This window comes from Argopecten irradians, chromosome 13 (genome assembly GCF_041381155.1).
Source record: "Argopecten irradians isolate NY chromosome 13, Ai_NY, whole genome shotgun sequence".
In the NCBI taxonomy this organism is placed as follows: domain Eukaryota; kingdom Metazoa; phylum Mollusca; class Bivalvia; order Pectinida; family Pectinidae; genus Argopecten; species Argopecten irradians.
In genome coordinates, this window is record NC_091146.1 from 22,821,323 (window position 1) to 22,839,462 (window position 18,140).

At 32.8% G+C, this 18,140-nt stretch overlaps 1 protein-coding gene across 1 annotated transcript; it reads right to left on the reverse strand.

The window, feature by feature from the left end:
* Window positions 1–89: 89 nt before the first annotated feature.
* LOC138306176 (uncharacterized) lies at window positions 90–15,646 on the reverse strand. Its single transcript, XM_069246567.1, has 4 exons — window positions 14,917–15,646; window positions 6,336–6,867; window positions 3,426–4,703; window positions 90–2,297 (listed from the first exon to the last, which is right to left on the reverse strand). The coding sequence occupies exons 2-4, from the start codon at window positions 6,862–6,864 to the stop codon at window positions 1,786–1,788; spliced, it is 2,319 nt and encodes a 772-aa protein (XP_069102668.1). The 5' UTR covers window positions 6,865–6,867; window positions 14,917–15,646; the 3' UTR covers window positions 90–1,785.
* Between the last annotated feature and the right edge of the window lie 2,494 nt (window positions 15,647–18,140).

Here is an 18,140-nt window from a genome sequence, read left to right on the forward strand (position 1 = left end):
TAATGTTGGTTATGTTACCATTAGAAAAAGGAAAAGACGTCGTCAATAAGAATAAAAGAGTGGGAATACAAAACCAAAAAAGAATTAAAATCATTTTTTTAAAATTTATTTTCTTATTTGCCTCGTTTTCAGAGATTTTGACAAGATTCTTGTTGCACACTGTATCACTCGGTTATTCTATTAATCATTTTATTGTATGATGTGTATTTCTATACGACATATGATTTCAATAAAGAACCACGAATTTGACAAGAGAGCAATGAGACTCAGTTCACATTCGTTTCAGCAGCTTAATGTGCTAAATATATACTTTACAAGAAGACACAACACGAATATAACGCAGTCTCCCAAATCACGCACCTAGCACTTCATACATGCATCACAACACATACACGGGAGGTCGTGCTTAAGTGATTCATTGGACGTAAATATCATAAACCAAACCGAACCAGGGTCCAGGTCCGTTCTACAAGACAAAGATACAGCTAACGCATACTTGTCGCATGCAAACTCTTCTTCGTATTACAGAGATTGATCACACCACACTTTTGTAGGCAGGTCACCGTACGCGGGTGATAAAACCTTCGATAATTTTAACAGAACAGATCCTTTACCGGATATAAACGCAACTTTAAATGTGTCCCCAACCTAAATTAAAATACAGAACATCAATTGATATCAATAAATTATGTATGACGTAAATACCCTAAGCATACCTCAACAAGGAGTACTTGCAATATATCCAATCTATTATCATAGATTTGTAAGGATAATGACTCCTTAATATATAGCCTCCAGAGACGCCTAAATGGGTTTACACCTAAATATAACATGCATTAAACGGCGGGCGTGCCTTGAGGATATTTCCACTATTTATCTCCTTATATAATACCCCCCTTAATCCTGATTGTCCCTTGCATATCTGTAAAATGTATCATTGCATAGATGTGACTTAACCGTACCTTTTGGTCCCAGAAAAAAGTTATATGATAAACGCATCTACAATCTCACTCAGAGTTCATTGCAATCCTCCGGTTTCACCCCAGACTGTCTGTAAACAACCCAGGGATGTTTTAAGATTTTTTAAAAAGTATTTAAAATGCATACTTAGTTTATTAATACTATTTTAAGGTGTCTTTTGTATTATGTGCCTGTTAATGATTGCTAATGCTGTTCTCGTTATGAGTTTGATTAATTAAATTTAAATTTAAAGAGAAATTAGAAAATAGAAATAAATGTCGAATACACAGTATGTATTGGTAGAAAATGAAATTTTATCTTTATGCGGTACCACTGTTTAGCTTGGGAATTACTTTGAAAAACGTTTCATATCATTAACCGAAGACAATACACTATTATTTCTTATTTTACATTGTTTGCAATACAAGTGATATACCTTATACAAATCACTTTCGAGTGCGTGAGAGATCTTAGAGTGTAAGGAAACTGTTTTGACAGGTGACAATGACTAGTTTACGGCAATGTCAGGCATCGAACTCTGGCCGGATAGGTGAAACGCGAATGTCTTAACCACTACACTGTCCGACCATTCGATAGCTACAAATCATTACAAACGGTTGGCTCTCATCTAGGTATTTACGAAAGCGGAATTTGTTTGAACCTGAATGAAGAAAATGCACAATGACATTATTGTACTGAGACACACAATCAAGCCAAAACCTGAAATATTATGATGACGCAATGATGGGTAGTGGTTTAGAGGCTGCGGCTAGCCTGTTAAAGTCTAACAATGACTGAACTTCACAAAACTTAATTTTACTGAGATCATTCAAATGATGCCATTGTTAAGCCAAAATGGTCTAGAATGGGTTGGATGGGAGTGACCAGTGCTGAATCGGTGTTATCAACGGCTACTAACACCCCTATACAGACTAGTGTATTGTCGTCCAGTCGCTGGAACACTCCTGCTCCGGAGTCTCCAAACTTAGCCATCGGAGGAAGTTTGCAGTCGTCCTCCCCACACTGGCTATGGTGTATATATTGCATTCCATTGTACCTCTCATTTACATCGGTTCGTCCACATAATTTTGTTGTGAACTGAACTTTGGCCGTGTTCTTATATTTACCACTTGTAGGGCCCGAACTACATCCAAATAAAAGGATATTGTTGTCAGCATTGTGGTCTCTGCCTTTCACGCCGTCATTGAATTCAGCACTACCTGAAGAACCTCCTTCAGCTCCAGGTGAACTTTCTGTTTCTTGAGTGACGTCAATGGACGAACTGGTAGGTACACCAGTCCTGCCGGAGTCAAATGTTGGTTCACCGTGTCGATAACCTGTTTAACAGAAATAATGACAACATATTGATACATTTATGCTTTTATCCGGTTACTGCCAGATATACTAGGGACCGAGTGCTTATTACATGTATGCACATATGAACACAAGCCTGGCAACTGTCCTTCACACGATTCGAACCCAGGGGTGGATACTTCTGGGTTCAAATCTCATGTGTTGCAGATTCAAGGTACTGATCACTGGTCCATTGTTTTTTCCGGGTTTTCCGGTTTTCCTCAACCATCAAACCTAGTACGTCTTTACATGATCCTGACTGTTAATAGGACGTAAAAGTAACCAAACCAATTCAAACTAAAACTAACCGATAATTAATGTTTGATAAACTTGTAGTTTATCTGTCAATATGATGTACGTGAACTTGTCGTGATTTGACTCCGAACTGTTTATCACGTTAATCAGTCCAGTAAAAACATGACGTCACATTCACCAAAACGACATCATCTTTACGAAATTGATACCGTAGTGCGGTAACATATGTTTCTCTTTCACCATTACAAAATAAATATTGTGTTTATAATACTAACTGTTTTATTTAAACTGAAACTTGAAAAAATAAACCATACATTTATTACAATGATATTCTAATTTATCTTTAATATGAACGTATCTGAAAATGTAAGAGAGTCGCCGTTCTCAACAATAAAAATCAAAGCAAGTATATTACTGAAAACGTGATGACAGTGAATGTTTGCATCATCAGAGCGGGGACATATGGTTATGACTTCACTAAAATGCGTGTAACATGGTTAAAAAAGGTTGACGTGACGTCTGTCATCATGTTATTATGTCACATGATTGTGAATGAAGCTAGATTCCATCATAGAAAAACAATAAAAAAATAAATGCCAGTCAATACCAGGATTTGATTTCGGTACACCAAACAGACGTCGATATAGTGCGATCTATTGTCGATTTGCTCCACCTTTCGGTTATTGCGACTCAAATCGAACCGAAAAAAAGACGCCACAATCACCGGAAGGTGGGACTATTCAACGGTATATCGTGCTTCATCTATGTCGTTTTTGGTATCTCGACATCGAGGTATTCGTGTCTTTTATCTAATGTAAACTGTTGAACATTGATAAAATATCACAAAGACTACTTACCAGTCTTTTCGAACTGACTTTTATCATAGGCTGTAAATTGGCATGTCTGAGGTATTCTATCTTGACTGGTCACCTCCATCACAGCAATGTCTATAGAAGTTGGCCTATTAATTGCATAATCCCACATTATTACTCGTCCAAACTTCCGGTCGTCTAGTTCCGAATCTTCAACAACTTGATCTGCACTCTTTGCAGGCTGCAAAACCTCAAGCCCTGGTTGTTTACTCTCGAGTCGTGATTGACCATTGGAAACATTTGCCTTATCATATTCGTTAGCCTTCTCCTGGCAGTCCTTATCCGGGAAAAGAACATGTGCGCACGTGAGGTAGCAGAGCCTGCCATGATATCTAACCGCCGGACCTAAAGTACCGAACCAATATTTGTCATTCGGTCCTATTGTGCAGCCCATTCTCAATGGAATGTGCTTGCCCAAGGGGTTAACATTCCCTGCTTGTTGGAAACAGCCTTCTCGAACGTCAACGGCAATGAACTTTCCATCTACCAGGATACTTTTGGGAAAATCTTCCTCGCCTTCTGGTATAAAAGATTTGAAAAGGCAAACAATCACCAGACAATGCTTTCGCAGAAATTCCCCTTTACTGTATTTTACTGGAGAAGAGAGAAATCCACGGATGTTGGAATGCTTATTCCACAACTTGCCACTTTCTTGACTGATTGCCTTTTCAATTTGCTCTCTTTCCATGTCCTTTAACTGGCATCCTTTGTCCTGACAATGACGCATCACCGCTCGGCCTTCGTCTACTCCGTTCGTCTCACAGATAGTTGGATTACGGTAAAGTACTCTATAGCCCGCCATTGTTGATTCTGTCCCATGCGTTAAGGTTTTGCTGTAAACAGTAAACATTTTTTCGCGTCTAGGATTTCTCTTTATATCGTCTAAAGTTCCTAGCACAACGTTTTCATTAGGTATCTTATGGATATGGCATAGTTTGCTTTTTATTCCATCTAGTATGCTTTTTGTTGTTTTACCTGAACTGTTAGTCAGACATTTTTGAATGATTCTTTCGTCTGTGCATTTCGTTAGTATTCGTAGTACACGGAGATTTTCACAATAACACGCTAATTCCATCGGTGTCACCTTTGATGGTAGGTTTTTAGTTTTTCGTTTACTATGAATTACATCCAGATTACTGCTCGCCAATTTCATAACATCTGCGCCCTTGTTATTCTCGATTAAAGTCAAACATTCCAAAGCATTTCCGTTTAAGGCACAATGGTGTAGAGCAGTCAATGGAAGCTGTTCATCACAAAAATGTCCTGCAAACCAAAAGTGACGTCAGTCAAAAATGATTATATATAGGTTGTATACACATTGCAAATTTCTTACTAATATCTTTAAATTTTATTCTTATTGTTTTTAATGTAATTAAAAAATGAAGGTATTATCTTGTTTCGCATTTGGTCTGATTTTTTTTTCGCAAAATTCATTTTTAAAAATAGAATATTCTTTGTTTCTTGATTAATACTAGTTATCTTTCATCGGGTGAGGTGGAAATTTATCATTTTTCACGAATGCGAGGCGAGATTAAATATTACTGGTGTTCGTCAAGAAACAAGGGTTATTCTATTTATTTCATTTATGTCTCATTCCATTGTTTTTCTAATTCCATTTACAAAAGACCATCACCATCAGCTCCGCCAAAGGCTATTCCGCAATTGTTTTGTACAGAGGTATTTGCCTTTACGATTATTTAAGCATTGAATGTCTTTTAGTGGGCATTTATAGCCAGTATGAATGCCAAGTGGACAGAGGCAAATCCCATGAAGCGCGCTGTTTTTATTTACATTTGGTTACAATTTGAACAGCCGTCTTCCGTAATCACTGGTACGACAATTGTGACGTAACAATACTAACGACGTCATTATAAGCGCTTGAAGTTAATTGTCTATATGACTGCCAACTACGTTTGGTAAGGTAAAATAGTGGGACTGCAGTGAAAATCTAAATATTACGTCGTATATTTGTGAGCAAGACGTCATATTGCAACATTTTCAACAAAAACTGGTGAGGTAACAATGGAAATGATGTTTTCACCATTAATGCTCCATTCCGATTTGTCAAAAGCGAGTTCAGATATCAAAATTTATATTTTTACTGGAGTTAAGTATCGCTTTTATGTTCTCCGTAGAACCTTATATTTCACTGCGAAAATGTAACACATCTGGTTGTTCATGTAAATGACTTGTTGGCTATAACCACACATTTCTTTATTACGCAATTAATATTATTTATTTTCAAGCATGACTAAATTACGTCGTCCATACAACCGTCAACCGTGCTTATTATTTTTCTGTGTGCATTTAGTACGACAACAGTACTTATATTTGAAAAAGAATGATTATCATGTACTAAGGGTATTATCATGCTGTCCAATTGGAATTATTCACGTACCACGTGATACCCGATAACGTTTATGCGGGAGTATTGTTTCTATTGGTGATGGAATGACGTCAAAAGATGATCCCGCGCTAACGTCATTTCAGTGGGAAGATTACAAACAGTTACGCTCCATCATAACTTGAGATCTAGTCCGGCACAAACGTTATTGGGTATCACGTGGTACGTGAATTAGTCTCATTGCAAGGTTTTAAAAAGTTTTTGATCTTTTCTCTTCATTTTCCCGTTTCTTAAAACGTCTTTCTCGACCCACATCACTTTTGAGAATTCGTCTTTGTCATATTGCATGTTCCACGAACACGTTTTTACCAAATCAAAGCCTTGTGCTATGAAAAGAAAAAAAGTTGGTGGCCACTTCCAGTATAAGTTAATGACCGATACTCTTTCGCTAAGACGGTATGGTACTCGTGTTCAATTGTCGTGTTTTAATAATGTGGTTACTGTGCTTATGGTCGTTTTTATTTGTTGAATTCATTAAGTTGCTTACTTACCATTTGATTGGTTTCGTTTGTGATTCACTAACTCTTTGCTGTTCCCCGTGTCCTTGGCTAAACCCAGTGGTGTTTCATCAGGTTTTGCCATTGCTGCACTGTTGACATCTGTTTGAAGTATCATTTTGTTGTGTTCTATGTGTTGCACCAACTCTTCGTTTCTTGTGTTTCTGGCTAAAATTAATGGCGATTCATCATGTTCTGTCGGTGCTGAACCATCGAACCCCTTTTCAATCATCAATTGGAATACTGTCACATTTCCATGGTTCGCACACCAATGATGTAGAGCATTATATCCAAATTGTTTGTCAAGTAGCCTTCCTTTCTTGACACAATATGGATACTCTTTCAAAAGATGAACCATCATTTCTTGGATGCCCGCCCTCGCTGCTATGTGAAGAACTGACATGCCTTTGTTAGTCGTAAAGGACACGTCGGCACCATGTTTTACCATGTCATCTAATTTATCCACCTCTCCTGTAAGGATGCAATGCATCAGCTCATCACCTGTGGGGCGATCGGACGCCATGGCCTGCAATAAAAGCACATTCTTACATATGAGTGATATGTGATTTTAGATATTACAATTGCGGACCTGAACATTATTATGTACGTATCGAATTTCAAATAAAATAAAGAAACATAAAATGCAAGTATTTTGAAATGCAAAAAAATGGTTCTAATTTCTGATTAGAAAGATTTATTCGTTTCGAGGTAACAAACAACTGGATTAGCATCTGTTACTGGTGTATATCTTTAACATTGTGCTTCAGCATAGGTAAATAATAATATACTTTCCTAACGCGAAGTGTCACAGTCTCCAAAACCACAACTAACATGTATTGTCTATAGGGCGTAAACCTTCCACACATTTAGGTTGAATCATATTTGGTATTAGATATTATATATATGTGCCGTATCTGGATGGACATTTTGACATCCTATTTGCTCTTCAAACATCTATTGAAAGCCACCAGGTTGGATGAAAGTCATTCAGATGGACAGACTACCGTGTACCATGTCTTGGAAACATAAGTTACAACACATAATTTATGCACTGTGAAATTCTTGTATTAACGCCTTATGTATGTTTAGATGATGGAAACATATCCGCAGAAAATATTTGCAGTTACTAATACAATGTAACACTGGAAAATTTCAAATAAAATAACATCGTAGACCACAACTTGGTTTCATGTTCTGATTGTATGTGATGTTGATGTAAATATAATGATTTTAGCAGTCAACAATCATTTTCCAATCTCATTTGTACCTGTAGAATTAAAGCCTATTAAAAATATTGGTAATTTTTGATGGGGAATAACATAATATCTCTTTTGATTCGTGAGTATGGAGATTACGGTATATGGAATGCTTTGATAATAATTCAATGAGTCGTTAGTCTGTGTTTGTGTATATGAGTTTATGTTGCATTTTGAGCCTAAATTAGTAAAAATGACTACGTTAAAAGATGGATTCAGTGTTCAATGATCTCACTGGCAATTTGGCCAGATTTCACAAATGAATACTTTTCTGAGATATCTTACGAATCTAATTAGGAAGTTTGCTTAGGTGATCATGACCTAACGTCGTCAAGTGACTCTCGGGAGCGACTACATTAAAAAGGTCAATTGATATGTTCAGAGCACTCCATTATCGTATATTTTTATTTTTTGAACATTTAAAGTAAATATCTTCGAATTTCGAAGACTTCTGAATCTCCAATCTTAATCACACTAATTAACATGAGATGTGTGCGGGTTGAGTCTAAATCTTCAATGCAATATCCACGAATTGTTGTCCACTTTCATATACCTCTTGTTATTTAATTTTGTTATCATAAAGGTGGGCGCTAAGGCAGGTTTGACTATATGTGAATTAGAGAAATTCACTTTTGAAGACACCACAAAGGTCTTAAAATACATAAAATGATTAATAAAAACCATTCATGTTATTTGATATATATCAGGAATTAAAAAACAAGAAACTTGAATGGTGTAGGAAATATATATATATATTGTATTATCTGCGGATATAATTCATGGATTTTGATGTTTTTAGAATTTTTGATTGGCCTAATTGTTAATACAGATGTAAAGATTATACTTTTCATTTTGAAATAATGGCCAAGTACCTAAACATTATTACATGTATCATTAATTAGTTTACATTATAACGTTATTCCGTCATTATATCATTTGGGTAGTTTCTCATTTGATTGGCATGTCTTTTGTTTCAAATCACTATGTTTTGAAAATAGTAGGTTTTCCCAATATGCGACATATAAAATATAAAATAAGTCTTAACTTTCGTTTTGTGTTTTAATGATATGCCTTGGTAGATTAAACGGAGTTAGTAGGTTTTTCCAATATGCGACTTCAACATGCATGTATAGATTGGGTCAGTTTTCAGTTTTAACTTTCATTTTGTGGCAAAAGGATATGTCTTAATAGATTAAAGTTACCACATGGTTTATTTAACATATAACATAATTGATTTCATTTCCAGAAATAATGCAATTTAAATCGAACTACATTACTTCGAATCAGATTGAATCAAGTACTTTTTTGTTTTTGTTGTTTTAAACCCACATTATACAAAGAGTCAAAATCAGAGTTGACCTAGGTACCTTTTGGTAATGGACACATGTACTCAGAGGTATATCAATGTTTGGTGGTTATACCATGTGACGACGGCACTGACGCGACACTATACGACTCGAAACATATGCTTTTGTTTACTTCAAATAACAATTTAATTCATCGTAAATTTCACATATTATTATTTTGCTTTAAAAATACTAAATGAAACATGCACATTTTCGAAGTAGGATTTCCATTTTCCATTCTATTTATATAAATATAGGATTTCCATCAGTGAATACAGTTTACAGAATAAGATTGATATTGATTCTTCTTTTTATATAAATTGGGGATTTACTTAATTGGGGATAAAAAATAGAGTTTACACAATAATATTGAATTTCACGGTCTCTTAGCATGCAGCATTACCTTTTGATTCTAAATCTTCTTTTTATATAACTTGTACTATTTTGAAGTACATTAAGATATATGTAAGTCTTTGACGGCTACTTTCGTTTTGATGTTATTCTATATGATATAGGAATTTCCATGTATACACCACGAAAATCTACAGAAAATAGGTCAACTATGGAATGTTAGTTTCGTTTTCATAGAACCATTAGACATTAAGGAATTTCAGGACCATTGATTGAAGGTTTGCCTACAATTGGTTTAAAATGTAAATAATTAGCATTGTCTATATAGATAGGTTATTGTGAATTTCTGTCATCTGTCATTTTTATTATAATTGTGTACAATGCAAAATAAAACTCTAACTGACTTACGTGACACTACCCAAGATGGAACTCTTAAAATAAATGATATAGAATTTTCAGCTAATAGTCTAAACTAACAATACTTGTCCTGAACAAAAAAGAAGGTGCAGAAATGTAGTTGTGACAGTATTCATGTTATCGTCTTTCCTGTTCTTCAAACACCTTACAATGCTTCAAAGCTCTTTGTTTATAAATATATGCACTGTTGACATTTAAAAAAAATCATGGAATTAAAACTAAAGACATTTATTTGAGGAATGATTTAAGAAACGATATTGGGTTTCAGCACACGTAGGAACATTTTTTTTACAATTATCTTTTAATTAAAAGTGTTTTGATTTGGATAGCCTTCATGTAATTTACTTAGTTTACGCTGTTTAATCATATATAGTTGTTAAACAGTTTGACAACTGTGTACACTACTTTAATCTCACCGAGGAAAATGAGGGCGGTAAATGTGATGAATAGGTTGCTGAAACCTAATATTTAAATGTAACCGGTATTTGCCATATCTACGTGTGAAAAAGTAAATATGTTTATTTGTAATCGATATACAATGTTACGTATAAGCGGATGCCTTGAAATAAGATATCATTACGTCACTTTTGTAAGTAACCTTGCTGCCAAATAGCTAATTGATTGCTTTATATCTAAATCTATTATAACGACAATTACAATTCACTTGCTATAATCAATACAATTACACGAGGCGTTTAGAAATGTACCTCAGTCAAGAATGGGGGTAATTATTAAGACTATATAATGTCGTAAGCTGTGAAAAGTTTAATTTACAGAAGTACAGGTTATCTCTATGAACCTTTGATTGTGCTAACAGGTGTGGTAATTTCCACTGTTTGAAATCACTATAGACCGTCGAAATGGCCCCTATGTATAAATGATTAAGCCCTGGAAAGAATTGTGACCCACCCACTGTTTAGCAGGTAAATTATGAATTCCAAAAGTGAAATCGTTTTCTGACAGGATTTATTCATAGATAACAACTTGAAATCAAGGTTAAAAATATCAATTTTGACAATGGATATGTAAACACAACAGAATTTCAGTATTTTGAGTGCAAAATGCACATTTTTTTAAAATGGCTACCCTGGTTGGAATGCCCCAAACTTATTTTCTATCTAGTGTTATAGAATAACCTATACTTTAATCATAGAACATTAGCAAACTAGTATTCACCTGTTGTAATAATACATTACAAAACATCTAAGTATAATTATTTATTTGGTTGGTCTCTATAATGAGAGTAACAATATGGTTTTCTAATGGTAGTCGTAATATATCCCAGTTAGTTGAAATACATAGATTAAATCTCAATCAATAATCGATCAGGTCAAGGACGTTTTCTTGCGACTCAGATGTAGCTGTTTTAAGATAACGCATTTTCGGATAAAATTCATGTGATTATGTTTATTGCAATATGACATGATCATTTATCACGAGCATACTTCAAAATAATGCAAATTTATAGAACAGATTCGAGTATGGAATATGTGGTACTGTATATTAGAAAGGGATTTTACTCGTTGTATAGGCGTATGTTCTATGTACAGTAACGAACCTCTGGGCACCAACAAAATCACTTCGTTATAAACATCGTTCGTTATAGTGCCTTTATATAATGCAGACATTTTTAGGAACCTTTACGGGAAATAGATATTACCATGAATTGATTAGTCGTCCTAAAAGTGTTCGTTATAAGCATATTTTACTGTATGTATTGATACATATCAAGGGTCCGCGGCGGCCGAGTGGTTAAGATTTTTCGACAGTTCTATTCCCATGTATGGAAGTTGTCATGTATTGACCGCTGCTCGGTGGTTTTCTGCAGATACTCTGGCTTCCCTCCACCAACCAACCTGGCACATACTTATATGACCCTGGATGTTAATAGGATGTTAAACTAATTACAAAACCAATATCATGTTGATAATCCAAAATACCATTACATTACTTATTTTATAAATGTGAGAAATAATACATACCCACTATGAAGATTAAGTTGACAATAAAATAAGGTTTTACATAGATAGTGAACTTTGCTAATGTTATCGGGTTTTACCGTTTAGTTTCGTTTTACATATAAAGCTAATGTAAGTCAAAAGTACATTGCAAATCCTTAAAATATATATACCTGGAATTGTGTTAATGTTTCAAAGAACGTGTATTATGTTTCTTGCAAAGTAACCTGCATTATTAAAGACTGGTTACACATCTTAAGCAAGATAAAATACTGGGTGATTGTCTACGTGTAAGGCCGATCGGCGGATATTGGCAAACAGTCAGCAACGTATGAACCGTTATTATCAGTTTAATCAAGAGTATCCATTTACATGTGTACATTGGTATAATAGATTGTTAATGATAATATTTCATTCATTTGAAAAAAATACATAAATAAATCAAATCAGGCTACATTTGTATTCTTAGTTATCATTTATAAATATTCACATGTAAACATTAATAAACCTTGATTGTTATTGATACATGATGTTATATCATCATTAGTTTCAGAATTAGTTATTCTGTTGAAATTAGCGAAATGAGTCATCAAATGACTCGATTAATTGGTATATATTTTGGCTAAATACGTAGCGTTTTACATGTAGAGTTACACTGTTGAATAGGTTTGTTTATAAATAAAAGAACATCAGTATTTGTCCACCTGTAGTGTTGGAAAAATAAATTCACGGAACGATTTGGTCTGTATGACACATCAAACAATTATAATGTGTTCATCGTTAAGAAATATTTTCATTGTTTTTTGAAGAATTTGCTTTTTACATCAATGTGATAAAAGTCCGTTTTAAAGGATGACGTGGATTATTCACCGCCATTCAGGCCGTGTAACTTTTGTAACTCTGGGGTGTAGCCTTAGACTGCATTTTAACCAAAGGAGAGATGAGTGGAAGGTAGGTAAATGAGTTTACTGATCTCAACTAATAATATACGGCAAACAACTATAATATCACTATCATATTATGAATATAAACATAGAAAAATCAAGGTTTCCTAAAATATATTTCATTACTTGTCAAGACTACAATGGAACTTTTAAACCCAAACACGTTTTTAGAGATTTATACTGTCAGTAACAATCACACTATTTTTGTTTTATAGTAATCGGATATTTCATGTCAACAGTGGATCAATTAAACAAAAGTAATTAAACGTTTTATTCTGAAATTGAAATGAAAATTAACACACTTTACTATCTTAAGGGTATGGGTAATTTTTAGCAAAGTAAAAAAGCATGGTTGAATAATATGTATTGTAAAATGTATTCATTAACGAAACATTGTTGTCATTGTTATCAATGAAATGAAAATAAACTACACACACACACAACACACACCTCACACATATACACACATATATATAACTCTATATATAATAGTAGTAAAGTAACCGTATCATGTATATATTCATCGGTATTTACCCATTTATCAAGATTGTCATGCATAATATATATATATATTATGCTATGTAAGCTCAAAATATTGTGTATAACAATAGGCAAGAAGACATGATTTCCTCTAAAAGAAAATTCAGACGTTTAGATAGTTATATACATTATTTCTATGGCCTGTGGTATTAATATTAACAGCACGGAAAGATAATTTGTCAAGTTTTAGTGGCAATCGGGCACTTAATAATCAACCAAAAGAAAGAGAGAAAGAAAAACAAAATTACATGTTGAGGACGGTCACAAAATATTTACATAATGTAAACAAATATATACATAAAGGATGTAGATCACACTATCGACACCGATACCTTCGGTCAGGTGAGTAAACACACTCGCCGAATGCTTTATGATTAATCAATGAAATCATCTTGTGTGGTATTGTGATGTATATTGGAATATTAATATCGTTCCAAGTTGTCGTGATAAAGGGGCGAATCGACTCGAATGTTTGGCAAATATGTACTATGTATTTCATACTATTGATATTACTGGCACAGACCTTATAATAATATGGGTTAAAGACGTTAATTTCACAGAATTGACAAAATATTGTCGAAATCTTGAGGCGATTCGTCACTTTATCAAGTTAAAGGAGCAAATATAATAACATATTAAAGACAGTGATATCTGTTCGCTAAAACATAATCAATAAACACGAAATAATGTCTGTTCCTAGTAATCTCTATTCAGCAAACATTTGTTTGCCATGATTTAACACTTAATTAGTATACACAGTGTACCGTCGCTACTTACTTAATTTTATTAACTTTTATATTGCAAAATGACAAAAAAAAAAAAATCATAAAACATTTCTGCTTTATGTTTTTGTCCAAATTAAATTTCGTGGTTATATTTTGCTCATTATTTATACATTGTTTATCATTTATTTTAAGGTTATTTAGTTATTATATTAAACAGAGTTTAAATATTACATAGCGTACAGAAACAACATAATTTAGCTTAATTTTGTTTATTCTGTATAAATATACATCCATATATTTAGGATGACTTAGTGATTTAGAGATATGTCTTCATTTGATGTTTCATCTTATGTAGAATAAAAAGATAACAATGAAAATAAAAGTATAAAAAATTGAAGAAAGAAAACAGCAGAAATGATTTTAGATAATGTTGATATGTAATAGGTTTGAACTCAGGACTAAAATCGAAATGAAGCACTCACTTTTACAATAAAATATCTAACAGCTGTTGACAATTCTCCTTCAGAGATATTGTTCAATAGTATATCCCCATTTTAACATCACTTACAAAAACATAAAAGTTGTCGGCAATGATAACATTCTTATCTGCAGAATAACTTGTTTTACTGGCCGTAATATTTGATTCTTTGAGTTAGTTTCCATATGATGAATAAATATTGGCTGAAACTATTTAACCTGGAATTACTTGTTTTGTCATAAGATAATTATAATGTGTATAAAATAAAGCACTTTGTGTTTCTGGAATTAATATGAACTACACATTGTTTTACATTTCTTCAAACAACACATGCAAGTTTATTTAAAAATAATAAAATATAAATGTCAAACATACAATGAAATATACGAGTTTGATCGACGATTCTTGAAATGTTGATATAAATTGCATATCATTGTATAGCTTAGTTATAAAAAAGTAACCAAAAAGTTTGTTTGTGTTCTTTTTTAACAAAATCTCAAATACAATTATACAACTTTCGAATAATGATACAGATAACGTCTAATGATTTCATTGCTTACCTTAGTAGCTGATATCCGGAAAATCACGGAAACTTTTCAACACATCATATCATATCAAGGACAAGTCAAATATGCTGCGAATTGTACACATTCAAACGAAATTTTCGGAAATGTTTGAATATAGGGATTTTCTCTACGACAACATATCATCACAATGACTTGGGAGTCCCTTACACGTTGCATTGAGATATATTTATATACCCAGTGAAGTATTATTAGATTTCTACTTTCTTTTTATCAAGGTCAGGGTTTTCCAAACCTACGTCCTGGTAAGAAATTTCGCGGGGCGGGATAATATGTTGTTTGTGTTTACTTTCGTTTTTTGACTTCTAAATGTTGAATTTGAAATAGAGTTACGTCATCGCAATAAAACAATACCACATTACAATTATTTAAACCACAATAAATTGCTGCATTCCTTTATGTACGTTTTTCTATCACTCTGACATTGTATCATGCGGTATAAACTTTGTTTTATTAGATAACTAATAACTTTTTCTATACAGTTTTCTCTCTTCAGTAACAATAACATGGCTAATCGTTGATATATATACCAGGAATCGACTTATATTTCTTAGAACGTGTTATATGCTTACCAAAATTCCAATCACATTATTCAAAACTGGTTTATATATGTCAATATCGAGATAGATTACTTAATAATTGGTTAAGTCTACGGCCAGTCGGGGAATGTTGGCTAGAGGAGAGCAACGTTATCAAATCAAAATTATATTATAATCATTAACGTGGGAACATTGATAAAACTGGATTGTTATTGATAATATTTTCATTAAGTAAAAAACAAAATAAAGGAAAATTAAAATCTCAAATCAGATCAGGCGATATATGTGTTATTTACATATAATACGTATTATAAACATTCTCATGTAAATATCATGATTGTTTTTGATAATATCATCATTAATATTAGAAGTACTTATTCTGTTCAAAATAGCGAAATGTGTCATCGAATCGTTTTCTATCAATCTGATAAACGTCTGTCTTGAAGAATGACATGGATAATTGACTACCATTCAGGTTTTGAAACTCTAGGGTGTGACCTTAGCCTTATGCTGCATTTAACCAAAGGAGAGATTAGTATAAGGTCATGTAAGTAAATGGGTTTACTTAACTCAACTAATAGTATAGGGCATATTATTATCATAATATGAATAAAACATTTGAAATATCAATGCTCTCTAAGATATATTTCAACTGTATTTACACATTTTGTCAAGACTGTCATGCAACTTATTCATACTGCCAATAACAATCTCACTATTTACGTTATGTAATTCTTAGAGATTTGATGTCAACAATGTCAACTAATTTTAGCTTTTATATTGATAATAAAATGGAAATAAGCACAATTTACTATTCATTTGGGTATGAATACTTTTTCACAAAATAGAAAAGGCATGATTGGATTCTATGTTTTGTAAAATGTATTAACGAAACATTGTTGTCATTGTTGTCAAATGAAATGAAATTAAACTACACACACACACGCACATACCATCACCTAAATACACACACATAAATACATGTCTCAAATACAATTTTAATAAGGTAATCTCATTATCTATATACATATTATCCTATGTAAGCTAATACGTAACTAATAGCCCAGAAGACATGATTTCCTCTAGAAGAAAATTAAGATGTTTATATAAGTACACATATTATTTCTATGTATGGTCTGTGTTACTTAATAATAGTACAGACAGATAATATGTCAAGTTTCCATGGCAATCTGTCCGTTTATAATAAGCCAAAAGAAAGAGAGAAAGAAAAACAAAATTACATGTTAAGGACGGACACAAAATGTTTACAGAATATAAACAAATATATACATAAAGGATGTAGATTAAACTATGGACAATGATCCCTTCGGTCAGATGAGTAAACACAATCGCCGGATGCTTTATGATTTATCAATTAAACCGTCTTGTACTGGTATTATGATGGATATTGAAATGTTAATATCGTTCCAAGATGTTTTGATAAAGGGGCAAATCGACTCAAACATTTGGCAAATATGTTCTATGTATTTCATACTATTGATATTATTAGCACAGACCTACTATATTACTATGGGGTGAAGACGTAATTCTAACAGAGAGGACAAAATATTGTCGAAATCTCGACGCGATCTGTCACTTTAACAAGTTAAAGGAGCAAATATAATTACATATTAAAGAGTCATAAATGTTCGCTAAAACAGAATCAATAAACACGAGATCATGTCTGTTCCTAGTAATCTCTATCCAACAAACATTTGTTTGCCATGATTTAACACTTAATTACACGCTATTTACACAGTGTACCGTCGCTACTTACACGCTATTTACTTAAATTTATTAACTTTTATATGGAATAATGACAAACAAAAATCATAAAACATTTCTGCTTTATGTTTTTGTCCAAATTAAATTTCGTGGTTATATTTTGCTCATTATTTATACATTGTTTATCATTTATTTTAAGGTTATTTAGTTATTATATTAAACAGAGTTTAAATATTACATAGCGTACAGAAACAACATAATTTAGCTTAATTTTGTTTATTCTGTATAAATATACATCCATATATTTAGGATGACTTAGTGATTTAGAGATATGTCTTCAGTTGATGTATTATCTACATGTAGAATAAAGAGATAACAACGAAAATAAAAGTATAAAAAATTGAAGAAAGAAAACAGCAGAAATGATTTTAGATAATGTTGATATGTAATAGATTTGAATTCAGGACTAAAATCGAAATGAAGCACCCACTTTTGCAATAAAATATCTAACAGCTGTTGACAATTCTCCTTCAGAGATATTGTTCAATAGTATATCCCCATTTTTACATCACTTACAAAAACATAAAAGTTGTCGGCAATGATAACATTCTTATCTGCAGAATAACTTGTTTTACTGGCCGTAATATTTGATTCTTTGAGTTAGTTTCCATATGACGAATAAATATTGGCTGAAACTATTTAACCTGGAATTACTTGTTTTGTCATAAGATAATCATAATGTGTATAAAATAAAGCACTTTGTGTTTCTGGAATTAATACGAACTACGCATTGTTTTACATTTCTTCAAACAACACATGCAAGTTTATTTAAAAATAATAAAATATAAATGTCAAATACACAATGAAATATACCAGTTTGATGGACGATTCTTGAAATGTTGATATAAATTGCATATTATTGTATAGCGAAAAGTT

Excerpts from the sequence above, each read along its gene's own strand:
- LOC138306176 (XM_069246567.1), bottom strand. The coding sequence starts at position 6,864 with ATGGCGTCCGATCGCCCCACAGGTGATGAGCTGATGCATTGCATCCTT. Across the intron at positions 4,704-6,335 it reads CAAACGAAACCAATCAAATG|GACATTTTTGTGATGAACAG; the intron begins GTAAGTAAGCAA and ends TTTGGTTTGCAG. Across the intron at positions 2,298-3,425 it reads AAGTCAGTTCGAAAAGACTG|GTTATCGACACGGTGAACCA; the intron begins GTAAGTAGTCTT and ends TCTGTTAAACAG.